This window comes from Eublepharis macularius, chromosome 1 (genome assembly GCF_028583425.1).
Source record: "Eublepharis macularius isolate TG4126 chromosome 1, MPM_Emac_v1.0, whole genome shotgun sequence".
Lineage (NCBI taxonomy): Eukaryota > Metazoa > Chordata > Lepidosauria > Squamata > Eublepharidae > Eublepharis > Eublepharis macularius.
The window spans coordinates 202,570,909-202,588,131 of NC_072790.1; the positions used below are offsets into that span (position 1 = coordinate 202,570,909).

At 49.5% G+C, this 17,223-nt stretch overlaps 1 protein-coding gene across 2 annotated transcripts in view; it reads right to left on the reverse strand.

Moving 5' to 3' along the window:
- LOC129332864 (cullin-9-like) overlaps positions 1-17,223 on the reverse strand; it is a 116,170-nt gene that overhangs the window by 22,340 nt on the left and 76,607 nt on the right. For both annotated transcript variants that reach the window (XM_054984173.1, XM_054984165.1), the window contains exons 17-32: positions 12,268-12,373; positions 9,150-9,245; positions 8,690-8,865; positions 8,193-8,326; positions 7,917-8,102; positions 7,439-7,554; positions 6,329-6,511; positions 5,845-6,002; positions 5,361-5,598; positions 5,022-5,193; positions 4,072-4,217; positions 3,009-3,117; positions 2,581-2,777; positions 2,221-2,495; positions 1,774-2,137; positions 1,165-1,305 (exon numbers count right to left, since the gene is read on the reverse strand). In XM_054984173.1, coding sequence (XP_054840148.1) covers positions 1,165-1,305; positions 1,774-2,137; positions 2,221-2,495; positions 2,581-2,777; positions 3,009-3,117; positions 4,072-4,217; positions 5,022-5,193; positions 5,361-5,598; positions 5,845-6,002; positions 6,329-6,511; positions 7,439-7,554; positions 7,917-8,102; positions 8,193-8,326; positions 8,690-8,865; positions 9,150-9,245; positions 12,268-12,373 — 2,797 coding nt within the window. The remainder of the gene's footprint in view (positions 1-1,164; positions 1,306-1,773; positions 2,138-2,220; positions 2,496-2,580; positions 2,778-3,008; positions 3,118-4,071; positions 4,218-5,021; positions 5,194-5,360; positions 5,599-5,844; positions 6,003-6,328; positions 6,512-7,438; positions 7,555-7,916; positions 8,103-8,192; positions 8,327-8,689; positions 8,866-9,149; positions 9,246-12,267; positions 12,374-17,223) is intronic.

Below are 17,223 nucleotides of genomic sequence, written 5' to 3' on the forward strand. Positions count from 1 at the left end.
ACTTAATGGCTATCTCTGGAGGCGAGCCAATAAAATGGGAAAGGTTTGATTAAACCGTCCTGGGTATTACTAAAGGTAAAATGGTGCTTGACTCACATGCCAGTATTTTCCAACCCCTTGCCAAGGGTTGGCAACCATTTCCTGCCTCACAAGGCAGTACCTTCTGTGTTTAAAACACATGAGGAGAGAGGTTCATGATATAGCCATATTTATAAGCTTCCCTATTAGCGTGAGGATCAGGGTCGACTGCTAACAACCCCAGTGCCCTGCATACCACCGTCCTTCCAATTGGCATAATCAGAATAAATAATGCAAAATATGCCCATTTGCATACTATATAAAAACCAAAGAATAAAGCTGCCCTTAGTCCAAAAATTGGATTCCCAGCATATGATTTTAATTTGGGGGGGGGGGGTCAGGATATGTTCAATCCCAACAACATATGTTCAATCCCAACAGAAAGGACTGAAAGGCTAGTAAACCCCCTTCTGCATGAAAACAGTCTGCCACACCCACTCACAAGGACCAGAATATAGCATGTAACAAAGAGCAGCAAGCAAGTTATCTGCAGAAAGAAGTGCTCCAGATGGTGTTCTGTGGGATATGCTGCCAACAACAAGGTAGTCTCAACAAGCAACCTGAACTGTAATGGATCTTAAGGATTGCCTTCTCTAGTAAGAACCTACCTGACCACTCCAGTCTTCTTCGCAGAGTCTGCTTCAGGTACCCCTGCCATCTTAGCTAGAGAGGCAACCTAAGAAAGGGCCTTCTTGGTCATGGTGACAAAACTCAGCACTCTCCAGAGAGATTAGACTGTCTCTCTCTATTGTCGTCTTCTGCCAGTGAGCAAAGACTTTTTGTTTTGTCTGGCATACCCTCAATAACATGCCCTTCTCCCTGATTGTGGTGTTATATGTTTTTATTGAATTTTAAATATACATTTTATTTTAAATGTTTTAATGATGAAATGTTTTGATGTTCGCTGCCTTGGGGACCCTGCTTGGGTAGAAAGGAAGCATAGAAATGTTTTAAACAAATAATTAATGGGCAATTCAGAATCACTGGAATAAGTTATTTTCTAAGTATATAATCATCATGAATACAAAACAGGAGCTCAAACCTAGGGTGGTTGATCCCTTACCAGATTATAATTACTATGCCTACCTTGGCAATGTCCTCTTTAGATGAAATGAGGGAGCAGATGAAGTCAGTGGTGGGTTGTGCAGGGCAATCAGAGATGGGACACGTGCAATTCAGAATCAGGTTTTGTTCAATCCGAGTTGCCAAGTATTCATTCCAGCAGGCCTAGTTAAAATCAACATGGGGGGGAAGACATTGATTAGATTTAGAGATTTGTACAATATCACCATCACATGCAGCTGCCCAAAGGGAAGGAAGCCGTCTGGTTCATTTGAATCAAATCACAACAAGAAGTATTTCTTCATAAATTAACTTGTGGAATTCACTGCCAGAGGAGGTAGTAACAGCCACTAATTGGCCTTAAAAGGGGATTAGACAATGTCACAGAGGAAAAGTCCGTTAATAACTAAAAGACTCAATGACTAAATGTTACTTTCATGTGCAAAGGCAACTGTGTGTGTGTGGGGGGGTGGCCTTTGGCATCTGCTACCTGCCTGTTAGCCTTCTAAGGCCATCTGGCTAGCCACTGAGAGAAAGAGAAAAACAGGGACATAGAATACCTTCACAGTTTCTAATGCACAGAACTGCTGTCCGGTATCTACCAACTGGAGAGTAGAGGGAGCCAATCTTTACCTTACAGCAATAGTGCATGCAGCAGAGGACAGGTGAATTGTCTTCTGGAGTCAGCTGATTCACACATACTGGACAGTGGGTAACAGGGTCCAAGGGTGGCTGGGGATTTCGCACTTGCAGCCCTGAGGAAAACAGCAGCAGCTCTGGGTCCTCGGAATAGCGCTGAATGAGCACGTCTACATTCCATTTACAGTGTATAAGCAGGTGCTGGGCTATGTCTGCAGACAAACTGAGAGTATCTGAGACCCTCCGTACAGTCTGGGTCATCAGCACCTCAACTTCTTCTTGGCTCATTGTGCGTCCTCTGGGCAACAGCACTGTCTCCATCAAAACCTCTTCCGTGCCAAGGCTGAAGGTATCTAATCTGTCAGAGGAAAAGGCCTTATCAACAGCATGTAGATGGGCTCCTGTTCCTGCTGTGCACTATACATTTATATATGATGTTACCTGAAAGGAGAAAACTTCTTGTCCGCATCTGGCCGAGAAGGGCTTTTTTTATTCTGGCAATCAGCATTCTGAAAAATTAGCTGAGCTTGGCCCCGATGAGGTGTAGAGGGCTCAGTGGAAACATACTCCAGGAGCTGAGGACTGTCTTCCTGGCGCCGGATGTAGCCTTGACTTAGCAGATGAAGGATACAGGACAGGACATCAGTGCTACTGCAGCAAAAGCTCAAGAATTTCAGAGCTGTGCTGGACTCCCATTTCTGGCAGGCATCAATCACCTGAGAGAGGCAGAAAGCAAATTAATCCTGCTTTGGCTGGGCAGCTGTACTCAATTACAAAGGGCAGAGGCCTTGCACTCCATACCCTGAAGACCAGATTGTCAATGTGTATCTCCTTTTCCTCTTTCAGGATCTGAATGAGGAGGCAGCAGATGATGTTCCTCTTCTTCTCAAGAGCACTGCCTTCATTTTCCTCCACATTCAAGTATGTCTGTTTGGGCAACAGCCATAGACGCTGGCCTGACATCTGGGTCAATGTCCCCTCATTGAGCCTCAAGATACCTGGAACCAAAAAACAAGACGTCTTCACAACATCCGGAGGCTTTCCAGCTTTTTGGATTAACAGCACAGCTTGACCTCCATGAGGTGTGGTCAACTGCTCCATTAAACTAGCTGACAGGAAAAACCTCACTTGCTTCACAGGGCCGAGGTCATGCAAACATGGCCAAATGGATCAAAGTCTCCTCTCCTTCCCTCACCCTACCCCATTTCTTTGGGAGCTTCTATACTTACTCTGATTCTGAGACAAGATACCATTCTCCTTTGTGAGAGGTTTCAGTGCATGACCAAGGAGGACAGGGGAGAGATTGGTGGCTTGTAACAAGGTCTCCACAGAAACCTCCTATTACCAAGAGGAAAAGCAAGAGGGGGGATTAGTATGCAGACAGACCAAAAAGGAATACCAAGATATCTGTTGATAGGGGATTCTCACCGTCTCCCCAAGAAATACTGCAGATACAGTCAAATCCCTACTTGCAAGGTGGAGGCTCTCTGGAGACAGAGGCTACACTGACCAATCTGGAAGACAATGATTTACATGGGCAAACAAGAGCTCCTAAAGAGCTCTCCACTATAATACAGAAATACCCAGCTCATGCTTGGATACCATTTCAGCACCACTGCTACATATGGAGTGCATAGAGATTCTGATAATGCACAAGAGCAAAGGACGTTAGGCTTTCTCAGGTTACATCTTCTTAGATTCTGCATTTTCACTAATTCTCTGACTATAAAAAGTTCCAACAGGATCCAGTGGTCACTTACAGGCAAAGTCTATGGTGAACCAGGTAATTTCCCTGGCTGAAAAGACTAGCAATTACTGGGCCAATGACCCCTGTGATCCCATTGTCAAGCAAAAGTTACACCTGCTATGACAAAGGGCAAATGTGTGCAACATAGAAATTGCTCACAACAAAACATGTCTAGAATCAGAATGGATCATTCTTCATGCTGCATAACTTAAACACTACTACATAAAGTTCAGAGGACATTTTTGTCCACCCAACTCTACATTTTTTTCTTTAAAAACATTTATCCCATCCTACATTTACAGACCTGAGAGGTCCAAATGGTTGTCCCAGCCACTTTATCTTAACAACCCTACGAAATAACTTATAATGAAAGAAAGTGATGGGCCCAAGGGTCATTCATTGAATGTTGTGGCACAACAGGGAGTGGAACCATGATATCCTAGGTTCCACCATTAAACCACATTGACTGTGCTCTACCGTACTGGATATTGTTCAAGTCATACAAAGCCATAGTGAAAGACAGAGTGAACCAAGGCAGGCCATACCTCAACACTGTTGAAGCACAGAAGGATGTACATCTGCAGGGTGGACACGTGAAGGATGCAGCCCTGATACTGCAGCTCAGCATGGCCCAGCCATGTCCACTGTAAACGCCGTGGCTTCGTGTGCTCCAGTCCAAAACGGCTCTGACCTAAACAAGAAAAAGGTTCAGTCGAGGAGAACTCCACCAGCGGGATTGTGCTCCCCACCCCACCCCCCTTCTTCAAGTACTCAAACACAGGCTGAACTACGTGTTACAAAGGATGCGTCATTTGAAGCTGCCTTATCCCATCAGACCATTGGTCCCTTTAGCTCACTACCACCTGGCTCTGCCTGGCCACAGCTCTCTCCACGCAGGTCGCACGTTTCCCACCTACCCAAGCTCCTTTGGACAAGAAATGCCAGGACTGAAACCTGGATTTTCTGCACGCAAGCCACTGCCTTGTGGCCACTCTCTGTGCCAGAGACATCAAGACACCAGATCTTACCATACAGTAGACTCAAGGGCCACTGGCCAAAAGGGTGGGGTGAAAATGTGAGAGGGAAGGCACTCCCCCATGGCTACGCTAACTCTCCTCCCAAGAGCACAACCATGTTCTCCCTTCCATTACACAGGGACAGGATGTGCTGGGGAAGGATCTGAACTGGCATGAGCACGGCGGGGGGGGGGGGGGGGCGGGGCGGGGCGGGCTTCAGATGCTCTAGTGAGCACGTTCCCTCTAAAGAAAAGCCTTCGACGCTCCTTCTCTTGGAAATTCGGCTTACAAAGACTATACAGAGTTCGATGCCAGAGTTCGATGCCAGTCATTTCCTGGTTTGGAGGCTCTTCCCCATTTTAGAGCCTGTAACTCGAGCGGCATTGATTTGTCCACTATCAACCAAGCCCAAGGGAGCCAGATAGACCTGTGCAAACCACCTTCTCAGCTCTGCTGGACTCTGAAAGCCCCACACTCACTCTGGGTATAGAAGTCAGCAAACCTGCCCAAGTGCTGACTGAGGGATGGTGGGAAAAATCTGGCAGGCTCCTCCAGGTAGCAGAGCGGGGAGATGGTCCAGCAGCGTGGAGACAGCGCCAGCACCTTCACCTCTGACTCTTCCTCCTGCCCGTTCAGCTCCTCCTTCGTTACCTGGGAGAGCAACAGAACCCGTGTCCAGCAGTAGCTCTGAAGGACAGCAACGGGTCCCAAGGCAGCCACTACTGGGGCCAGGGAAGAGGACTCGGAAGCCAAAGGTCTTCTGGGCTCAAGGGACTGACAACTGGGTCTTCACACAGCCCCCCCCCCTTCTCACTCACCGCTCCCTCATCCTCTTCTTCCTCCCCGTATTTCCCATCCTGGTCCAGTTCCAGCAGATGTTTGTCGAGCTGCTGCAGCTGGAAGAGGTGAAACTGCTGCTGCTCCTCCTCCAGCTCGCTCAGGTTCTTCAGCATCTGCTGGGGGAAACGGTTGGGGAAGCAGAGCCCAATGTGCTCCACCACAGCACTCTCCAGCCACGTCTTGCCCTGGGACAGCAGCCGGTCGCCCAGGTAGTACCTGGAGGAAGGAGGAGGACCATGGACGCTTCGCTCTGCCGCAACTCGTTCCCACAGGCCCCCACTGCCTTGCCTGGACCACAGACCTTTTCCCTTCCTCCCCCCACAAAGGACCCCCTACCCATCATCATCCATCCCATGAAGTGCTTTGCCATCACTTTCCCAGCATGTCCTGCCTAATGCCTCCCTCCTCTCCACCAGCAGGAGCAGCATCGCTCCCTCTCCCCATTCTGCATCTCTTTCTCACCGGTAGAAATGCTCAAAGGTGTTGGCCAGTTCCAGACCAGACAGGAAGAGAACAGGCTCCAGGCTCTGCTGCAGGCGCCGCAGAGTCTCTGCGTTGCCCGAGTCTGCCCAGCTCTCTTGGATCCACACGTCGATGTAACGGGCAAACTGCTCGCTCACCTGGAGATCCCAGAACAGGAGAAGCCGTATGAGCCAGGGAGAGGCCAGGGGAGACTGGTGAGGAACTCCTCCCACCAGACAAGCAGGAAGAACTCTACGGAAAGGCTTGGTGTGGTTTCCCTGGGGCCTGAAGCCCAGGAGGAGAGACGGTATGTGACCAGCCTGTGCTCACTTGGGGAGCTTGGAGGTAGGCAAAGAAACCCCTGGAGACAAGGGGAGGTTAATGGTCAGGCTTAGGGTTTGGAGCCAAGCTCACTTCTTCCAGCTGCTAAGACCCGAGGACAGGCTCGGCCCCTCGGCCCCAGCCCCTATCCGCCCTGACTCACGTGCATGGCAGTCAGGAAAGAGAGCTGCAGCAGTCCCCCAGAGAAGCCCTGGCGCAGGGCAAGCATGAAGGACATCTGCTGCCCAAAAAGCTCCTCCATGGCAGTGCGGAGGCGCAGGTAGATGTTGCAATATTGCTCCACGAAGTCCGGGGCCTGCCACGAGGACTCCAGGAACCGCTTCACCTAGACGGAACAGCACAAGCAGAGGAAACCAGTCAGCAACCCTACGAGGGCGTCCTGGAAGTCCCCAAGTCCCTTCCCTCCGCAGCAAGGCTTCTGCAGCGGCCAAGGACAACTGCCATGCTGTCACAAGTCAGATTTTTGAAAGTTTTGGGAACAGGTAAGCAACAGCCTGTTTTCACTGATTTCCCTCTATGCTTTCTTTTCCTATCGTAATCAAGCTTTTCATTGTCGTGTAAGCTGCCAAGGGAGCCCGCGGGAGGGCTACAAGATGGGAGAAGGAACTTTGAAACAAAAATAAGCCCCAGCTAAGTCCCCAAGGCTGGCCTGCCTGCTAGACACAAGCCTCGGTGATTGCCCAGCCCAGGGTGCCAGAGCGGGGGGAGGCCAAAAGAGCTAGAAAGCCACAGGCAGCCACAGGGGTCCCAGGTGCAGGACTCAGAGGGAGCCAAACCAGCGTGCCTCCTATGCAAGTCTTCCATGCCTACTCAGAAGTAAGTCCCACTATGGGATTTACTCCCAGGTAAGCGTTCTTAGGACTGCAGTCCTTGGAACAAGCCAGTTGATGTTTCGATACACTGGTGTAAGTATGTTGAATGGGGTGGGGGGAGCTAAGTCACAGTTTGCCCTAAAAAGTCACAAGGGGCCCTAAAAATCCAGCATGACACCAAGACTGGGGCCCAGCAGCCTCTTCCCCACAGAGATCCAGCCCTGTCAGACAGCCTCAGGGTTTCTGATGCTGCACCCCCAAGATTTCCTTAGCAAGGCAGAGAAAGGAACTCGCAACTGCTCCCTAATACACACCCGCACCAAAAGTCATGGCAGGTGTCAATATGAAAACATCAACTTGCATCATGAACATCTGGGCAAGCCCTGCACCCCGTCCCACTGCCCGCATGCCCACTCACGCTCCTGCTCAGCAGCCCCTACCTGCTGCTGGACCACTTCTTTCCAGCACTGGGTGATGCCGGTTGTGCTGCTGGCTTTCTTCTCTACTGGCTTGGCGGCCCCAGAACTCGACTCCTTGCTCTTTCCATTCTTGCCATCTGCAAAGAGGGCATTACACAGCATGGACAGGGAACCAAGGTCTTCAAACAGTACTGCTGACACACACCTCGGGCCTAGTGGGCTTTGAAAACTTGGTGGGAATTCCTCTCCCACCCGCCAGAATCACATGCCTCCCCATTAGCTCCCAGCTTCCGTTCTTCTGTACAGGACTCCCACACCACCCACATACCGGCTTCTTGCAGCCCCATCTTCTTGACTCTGCCATTCTGGAAACAACAAAACCTACCTAGACATCAGGGGCTCCCCCCACTGTTACCCCACCCTATCTTCCACTTGGAATGGAAAGGAAGACTTGCCCTTTCCGCTGCCTTGTCTGTCTGGCCCCTGGGATGACACTCACTGGATTTCACTGGGGGCTTCAGCTCCTCAGGCTCAGGGCTACTGGAGTCCACGTGCACCAGCAGGTGGCTCAGTCGTCGCACACGGGAATTGAAAATGGATGCTTGTTTCTTGGCACCTGGGGCTGCCTTTAAATTCTCCAGGTATTGGCTCAGAAGCCACGACAGGGGGCTGACACCACTGGGGTCTGGAAGGCCAGGAAGAAGACAAGTCAACTAGCGGGAGGGATGGGCAACCACGCCAGCCAAGGGTCCCTGCCAGGAAGGAGATCCGGTACCTGGAGAGGTGATACTCTGCACCAAGGGGGTGATCAGAGCATCCCAGCAGGTCTTGCCCAAGGCCTGAGCAGCCTCATCGTCAGGAAGGAAGCGATCAGCAAACACCTGCTCATGGCGCAGAGCACTGTTCAACCTGCAACAGCAAAGAGGTGCTGTGTGAGCTACAACTGTAGATAAAAGCCTGGATAGCCTGTCTGTAGGGATGTCTGGATTGGATGAGGCATACACTGGGTAAGAGATGAGAGCTCTTACGGTGGCCCATGTAGGGAGTGGGGATGTTGAGGGTGGATATTGTGAATTAAGCCTGGCAACTGAGTGGGTGCTGGGAATTGGCATTTTAGCAGGGAGCATCCCTCCTTAAAGCTGCTAAGCTCTTCCTGTTCATCCTGTGGCCTGGGACCCAGACGTGGGTGAGACCTCTCCATCCTGGGCCTACAGGCACGAGGCTCTCAGGGCACCACAACACTCTGCAGCCCCAGAAGAAGGACAAGGATACCTGTTGAAGAGCTGCAGCAGCTGCATCCGATCTTCTGAGATTTCCTGGCACCAGGTGTGTGCCTTGGTAGTGTAGAACAAGAACGTGCGCCGGCACAGCTGCTCCTTGAAGATGGGCCAGAAGGTGGGCTTGGGGCCCAGCACCTCGATGCCACGCACACGAGTATCAATGCCACCCTGCAGAGAACACAGGACCCTCACATATAAGGCACCCCTCTTCCTGGAGGCAACTAACATCCTGTCTAGTGCTCTCAATGACATTTTGCCTCCTCCACAAAATGGCTGCAAACTATGCTTCAACAACAAGGCCTCCATCCTTTGTGAATAACACACATTAGGCTAAAGAGCCAAATGTGCTCTTTTAATGTGCAAAACCTGATCACATAGAAAGGCCTCAAGGCCAGCAAAGTGACGCTGCTGATTGCTTGCTTCACTGCAGTAAGTAAGATAACTCAGTGTACCTGCTGACAACGTTTGATTTTGATCTGTATGATGGGCCAGAAGCGAATCATGTTCTCCAGAAGAACCACCCTGCTGGCTGAAGGTATGACATTGACCTGTTGAGAAAAAAAAAGAAGGATCAAATCCCCACCATACTACAGAGGTCCTAAAGAAAAATGGAATCACTTGCCTTGCAATACCACTCAGTTTTTCCTCTGTACTCCCACCAAAATAAGCAAGAGCCCCTCGCATACAAGGGTAAAGAATGCAAGGTCATGTGGCCTACCTTGTGGGAACAGCACATAAAAAAACAATGTTCCTCACAAATGAAATGAAGAGGGAGATTAAATGAAGGTGGTGCTACGTCTAGTGCAAAGTACAATGACCGCAGGACATTCACCTTTTCAAGTGGTCTTGATCTTTTTAGGGGTATTAAAATGTTATCCAGCTTTTGTGAACCATCATAAAACCAAGAATGTCCCATTCCCAGAAGTAAAGAGCCTTTGAGCATGCTCAGGTTCTCTAAATACTCCCAAAGGCATCAACTGGTAAGGGTGAGCATGAAACATGGCTAGCTGCCTTCTGCTAGACCATCTCTAGTCACTGATATTCCCTGTAATATAATCTCTCAAATTCTGGTCAGGCACCAGTCTGAATGCAAACAGGCACAAAGATCTCAGCACAGCTCACAACTCAACTGTATCTGTGTGATATCATGAGGGTGGGACACTCACTCCCCAGCAGAAAACAGGGTTGCTCTTACCTGTAACTGTTGTTACAGGTCACCCTCCTAGCAGATGTTATAGTAACCAGAAAGGAGTAACCAGAAAGAACCTTAAGGGAGCAGGTAGCTAGGGGTTCAAAAGGTTTATGCATGATTGAAGCAAGCACCAAGGAAAGATTCCACTGTGGAATAGGCCTGGATGCTGGAGGATATAGGTTTGCCAACCCTCTGAGAAAGAACCTGCATTGAGGCTGGGCAAACAGAGATTTCCCATTCATGTTGTCATAGTAGGCTGAAATAGCTTCTAGGTGGACTTTAACGAAGGAATTAGCCAAACCTTGATCCTTTAACTGGATCAAATAGTGCTAAACAGATGGTAATGAGGCTGAGACCAGGTTCAAGTTGTTGCCTGCAGCCCAAAGAGAAAATCTTTTCCATTTGGCCAGATATGATGTCCTGGTGGATGGTTTCCTAGCTTCCCACAAGACCTTCTTGACTGGGGAAGAGAAATTCAGTCTAGGGGGAATATGAACCAGGCTGTCAGTTTCAGAGTGCCTAGGTTGTGGTGGAGAACCACATTGTCCTATAGCAGGTGCAGTGTTAGGGGAAATTGGTAGATTCTGCCCTTCACCATTTGAAACAGAGTGGCAAACCAGGCTTGCTTCAGGCAGTAAGAGGCTATTACAGTTGCTGAGGAACCTTCCCTCATCATTTTGCCGAGTGTCAGCATCATAAGATGGAGTGGGGGAAACACGTATAGGAGGGTGTCTGACCAAGGGAAATGAAAAATGTCTGAAAGGGTTGGAATCAAAGTAGAACACTGTCTGGAGGTTGGAGATGGAGTTCTCAGAATCCTGGGCAAACTCAATGCAACCAATGTGGTTAGAGCTGAAGAGGAATCCCCCCTCCCTTTCGTGACTTCAAAGTCGACAATTTATCAGCATGGTTTGCTTTGAGCTTAGCCTTTTTTGAATGTTGCTCTGATTGGAACCGAAGTGGAACCATCGAATAAGCAATTGGAACCGATTGGTCCTTCTCAGCGGTAACAGGCACCAAGCATGCTGAAGGAACTGAGGAGGCCCATTCTGGGTGCTGCGGCCCTTTATCTGCAGCATTGTTAGAGACTTTGGAAGTCTCTAATAAAACTCTTTGGACTGACTACCAAAGAGCTGCTTTCAATCACAATGCCCTTTTATGGTGCGCTTTGGGAGTAAACTGTTTACAGATGGCAGACTGTAAGGTATCATGGCCCTCGCCCAGACATAACAAACATTTGTCATGCCCATCCAATTGGGCCATCTTGGTACCACAAGGTATACACTTCTTGAAAAGTGCCTTAGAAGCCATGGATCCAAAGGCCTGAACTCTCATCGAAAGGTAGGAATTGAGGAGTGGAGCAAAGACACTTCTTTCTTCAGCAGCAGCTAAAGAAGAACTGAGAGAGGGAGTTGCTTGCCCCACCTTTTACAGCTGTGCCTAGGGGGAAAGTGTACAAAAAGGCTAGGCAAGCATCTCGCACCACTGAAGCTTTAGAATGTCCACAGCTGGCCTGCGCATGCCCAGTTCCCATGTGGAACCGCACAGAAAGCACAATGATGAACTCTTCCTATACCCTGAAACCTTCAGCTGGCTAAAGTCACTGGCAAGTAGCAATCATTACCTCTTCTGAAGACCAACATCTACAATATAGATCTGCAAGCAAGCTTACCAAAAGGCTCTGGAACCTATTTTCCAATCATACCAACAGATGGGCAAAGGATGCATATATGAAGTGCATACATTTCCCCACAAATCAGCATTTGTGTCAGATATTTACTTCAACTCATAAACGGAAGGGGGGCACTGAGGGCAGGTCCCACTAATCCATTTCTACACAAAACAGCATGTATTTCAAGTATGTACATTTCAAGGTAAATAAAAGATACTTCTAGAATTCTTTGAGGTGTTCTACAAGTTGAATCACAGAACTACAATTCCCATAGAATCACCATGGCACTTTAAGTTGCATTCCTCAGCACACAATCAAGTCTAATCTCATTGTTCTTGCCATCGGCACAGTGAATTTGTGATCCAAATGGGGTTTGCATAGCTATGCAAGACTGTTCCAATGAGTTTCTGATGAGCAATATGTAGTTAGTTGCTGAGACATTTCTAATTGATAAGCAGACTGGAAATGAAACAGGGCAGCTTGCTTCTGTCCCACAACCCCCTAACTCCCTATGCTGCCATCACCAAAGATGGCGCAGGCAGGAGGGAGTGAAACACAGCAATTTGGAGGCAGGCAGTCTCTCAAGCATACTCTGTGAAATAGTTGAATCTCAACATGGTGTAGAATTTTCAGTGTAAAGCCTTCCAACTCATGCATCTCCCTGTCAAGGTAAGAGCAGGCCTTAGAGGGAGGCTGTGGCACTCACAGTATTGAGCTCAGTAGTAATGCTGGATGTATTCTCTCCTCCCATCACCACAATCCTAGCTGGCATATAGCTGGAATCTTCATTTGCCACTAGCAACGTCATCTGCCTGCAGCAAGAGAGAAAATACATTCAGTGTTTGATCCAAGGCCATAGTAGAATGTCAGCATCTGCACAAAAGAGGTATAACCTGCCTTGAAAGCTAGAAGCATGCCATGTATATAACAGAGTTTCGCTTACCGTAACTGCTGTTCATTGACGTCTTCTGTGCAGGCACACATGGGACTGCGCATGCGCAGGCCTGCCGACCGGATCTTTTTTCTTTAGCTAAACGTCCACTAGGGGGCGCCCAACCGGATAGTGCGCCTGCGCGGCCCTTCCTGCCAATATCGCATCCGGTGGGTACCCCCCCACCCTCCAGTTTCTCCTGTGCTGCCGACCCCCAGAAAAAAATTTGACAACTGGAGGAAGCATAGCAGAGCAGGAGGGAGGGTATGTGTGCCTGCACAGAAGACGTCAATGAACAGCAGTTACGGTAAGCGAAATTCTGTTTTCATTGTCCGTCTTCTGTGCAGTCCCACATGGGAGACTAGCAAGCTGCTTACCTTGGAGGAGGGTATGCTTCTTATGCAAAAAGCGATTGCAGGACAGCTTGACCAACAGCCGCTTCCTTACGCTCCAACGTATCCAAGGCGTAGTGCTTGGTGAAGGTCTCCGAAGAGGACCACGTAGCCGCTCTGCTAATGTCCCGGATAGGGATACTTCTCAAGAAGGCCGCAGACGACGCTTGAGCCCTGGTGGAATGTGCTCGAACCTCTAGAGGACAGTCAACATTAGAGAGTGCATAACAAGTCTTCACAGCCATCGTAACCCACCTCGAAATAGACTGAGGAGTGGCTGACTTCCCTTTGCAAGAGCCCGAGTAACAAACAAAAAGACTATCAACTTTCCTAAACGACCTAGTTCTCTGGAGGTAGAAAAGGATTGCCCTACGCACATCCAATGAGTGCAAGGCCCTTTCCGAGCTATCCGAAGGAGAGGGATAGAACACAGGTAAAATAATGTCCTGAGATGTGTGAAACTGCGAAGCAACCTTAGGCCGGAATCTAAGATCCGGCCAAAGAACCACCTTATTAGGGTGCACCTTAAGAAAAGGGGGGTCCTGTCTCAGGGCCGCCAGTTCACTGACCCTACGGGCTGAAGTAATGGCCGCCAAAAAGGAAACCTTGAACAATAAGAACTTCAAGGCACAAGAGGCCAGAGGTTCAAAAGGTGCCCTCATCAGAGCAACCAACACCAATTTAAGTGACCATTGAGGCACAATCTCCCTAACTGGGGGGAACATATTCTGTAAACCTTTAAGGAAGGACCTGGACAAACTATGGGAGAAAACAGTCCGACCATCAACCTTTGCGTGAAAGGCGGAGATGGCAGCCAAATAAACTTTTACTGAAGAATTAGAAAGACCTCCATCCTTAAGAGTCAAAAGAAAATCAAAAATAGTCCCCTACTGGCAATTCCAAATATCTACTCCCGTCTCAGCAGCCCAACATTCAAAACGTTTCCATTTTGCTGCATAGGACTTACGGGTGCTATCCCGCCTAGCATTAACTAAAATTTCTGCAACTCTGTCAGACAATCCCGGGAACCCCGAACTAACCAAGCCATCAGCTTCAGTTTGGGTAAATCGTGATACAGTACTCCCCTGTAGGAAAGGAGATTGGGAACCAGATTGAAATGATAATATACACCCTGAGATAGCTGCATCACTAGTTGAAACCATGGCTGACGAGGCCAAAAGGGAGTGACTAGAATTACACGTGAACCCTCCCGGAGGATCTTGCTGACTGTCCTGGCAATCAGCGGAAAAGGAGGGAAGGCATAGAAGAGAACTCCTGTCCAAGCAATCTGGAAAGCGTCCCCCAAGGAGTTCAGACCCAGACCTCCCCGGGAACAAAACTGCAAGGCCTTTCTGTTGCTCTCCGATGCAAACAGATCCACCTCGGGGAAACCCCAAGTCTCGAACAAGCCTCCCAACTCGGAGTGCACTATGGTCCACTCGTGGTTGTCGGACGTGAGACGGCTTAACTTGTCTGCGATCACATTTGAGGTGCCTGGAATGTGAACTGCTTGTAATGAAATGCCCCTGTCTAACGCCCATTCCCAAATCCGTATTGCTTCTTCGCAGAGGAGTCAGGAAGTGGTGCCCCCTTGCTTGTTCAGATAGAACATGGCCGTGCAATTGTCTGTGAGAATTTGCACTGTCTTGTTTCGGAGCGTATCTGAAAATGCGATAAGGGCAAAGCGTACAGCCAGCAATTCTAACATGTTAATGTGGAAACACCTCTCTTGGTCAGACCAAGTCCCATGTGCCTTGAGATGTCCACACTGAGTGCCCCAACCAATAGTGCTGGCATCCGTAGAAATGGTGACCTGACACTGCACTGTTCCAAAGGCAACTCCCTTAAGGAGGTTATCCTCAGAGAGCCACCACCTCAGGGAGCGAAGGACTCCACGAGGAATGGAGTACTTCCTGGACTGAGGGGCCGAAAGGAAGTCATGGACTGAAAGAAACCACAATTGAAGTGGTCGCATGTTCAACCTGGCCATAGGAGTCACAGCCGTGGCAGACGCCATAAGGCCCAGCAACGTCTGAATAGCTGAGGCTGATTGGAAACGGCACCTGGAGAAAAATGCTATTGAGCGCTTAATACGGGAGACACGTTCTTTGGGTAGGAACCTTTTATTTAGCGTCCCATCCAATACCATGCCTATAAAGGACACCCTCTGGGAGGGAACTAAAACTGATTTCTGAAAGTTAACTAAGAGGCCCAGGCGCGCACAAGTGCGCACCACCAGGTTCACATGTTCGTAAAGAAGGTCCGAGGACAGGGCAGCCAGGAGCCAGTCGTCCAAGTACGGGAAAATAGAACATCCTTGACGTCTCAGGAAAGCTACCACCAGAGCCATGCACTTTGTGAAGACTCTAGGTGCAGAGGACAGCCCAAAGGGCAGGATCTGATACTGAAAAACCTTACCATTGCAAAGAAATCTCAGGAACTTCCTATGTGCCGGATGAATGGAAACATGGAAGTACGCATCCTTGAGGTCCAGTACAGCAAACCACATGTTATCAGGCATCAGCTGCAGGACCATATGCAAGGTTAGCATTCTAAACTTTCTAGGTCTCACCAATCTATTGAGCCCCTTAAGGTCCAAAATAGGGCGTACTCCCCCATCTTTCTTGTCAACTATGAACATCCTGGAGTAGAACCCAAGGAGAGATTCACCCTGAGGAACCTCCGTAATTGCCCCTTTCTGACACAGGGCCTGAACAGCCATCTGGAGCTTCTGTGAGTCGGAATCAAACGAGAAATCAGGGAGAGACAACTCCGGATAAACTTCAAATTCAATTTTATAACCAAACTTTATAACATCAAGAACCCAACTGTCAGACTGGATCTCCACCCAGGACACACTAAACTCAGCCAAACGGTCTCCAAAGACCACAGCCTGATTCACGGCTAGTCAGAACTGCTTAGGTTGGGGAGCCGGCTCCTTTTCAGCCGGACTCTGACGACTGTGTTGCGGACGGTAAGTGGATCTGCGCCGCTGGAAGGATCCCGACTGTTGATGGGGCTGTCTGAAGGAGCCATAAGGAGGATACGGTTGGTACCTCTGGTTTCGGTTCCGGTAGTAGTACGAGGAACGATATGGGGGATGGTTGAACTGGGATGGTCTAGTGTGGGCGATGCCATAGGACCGAGCCATTAAACGGTCCTTTCGCTTCTGGGACAGATATTCATCTGTCTTGATCGCGAAGAGAGTTTTCCCTTCAAAAGGCATATCCTCGATTTTGCTCCTATTCTGTGGAGGTAACGCAGTCGTATGCAGCCAGGCATGCCTCCTGAGAACGACAGCCGAAGCCAAAGCTCTTGATGAGGTCTCCAGGGTGTTGCGACCAGCGCTAATCTGCTGCTTTGAGAGGCGTAGTGCCTCATCCATAATGACCTTGGCCAAAACTTTCTGGTCGTCAGGGAGCTTATCAAGGAACACCGCGACATGGTTCCACAGGAATATCTGATAGGCTCCCATTATGGAGAAGTAATTCGCAATCTTCACCGACAGGGCCGCCGAGGAGTAGATCTTCTTCCCTAGAGAATCTAACTTCCTACTCTCCTTGTCAGCAGGTACAGCATGCACACTTTGTCTCTGATTGGATTGCATCTCCTCGGCGATCAGCGAAGATGGAGGAGGATGGATGAAGAGGTATGTGCAGGCATCATCCCGAGTCTTGTATAAAGCCTCCAGACGCCGAGAGGTGGGGTGAATGGAAGCAGGCTTCTCACATACCGAAGTAATGACCTCCTCTAGACCTTCCGCAATGGGAAAGGCAATTGAGGCCGGGTTGCCAGAATATATATGGTGCAAGATCTTATCCTTGGGCTTCGGATTAACTGCAGACACCTCCAGCTCCAACGAGAGAGCCATTCTCATCATCTGCTCCGCATATAGACGGAAGTCCTCTGTAGGGGAGAGCCTGCCGGAACTGATAATAACCTCGTCAGGAGACGGATCCGACGGAGGGCTCGGGCTCTGGTCACGGCCGATTTCAGAATGATGGTAGCCTTGATCCCGTCGAGGCGAGTCGAACCGGGAATATTCACTAAGAGGCAGCTCCCAGTCATCCCGGACCGATGAGATGGAATAGGCCCGACGGGGCCGGAGGAGATTGGAGCAAAAAGTCTCCGAACGGCTACAGTGATGTTGAGGGGAGCCCTGTTCAGAATGCCGACGGCGTCCCTCCCGGGAAGGAGAGCCAGACCAAAGATCTTCACGGGGATTCCAATTGCCATCCGACGAATGGTACGATGGTGATCGGATTCGAGAGGGGATTACAGGTGTCTCCCACTCGGTCTCTGTCTGAACCGACGCAGTGTGCCTCTGTCTGCTCTTCTT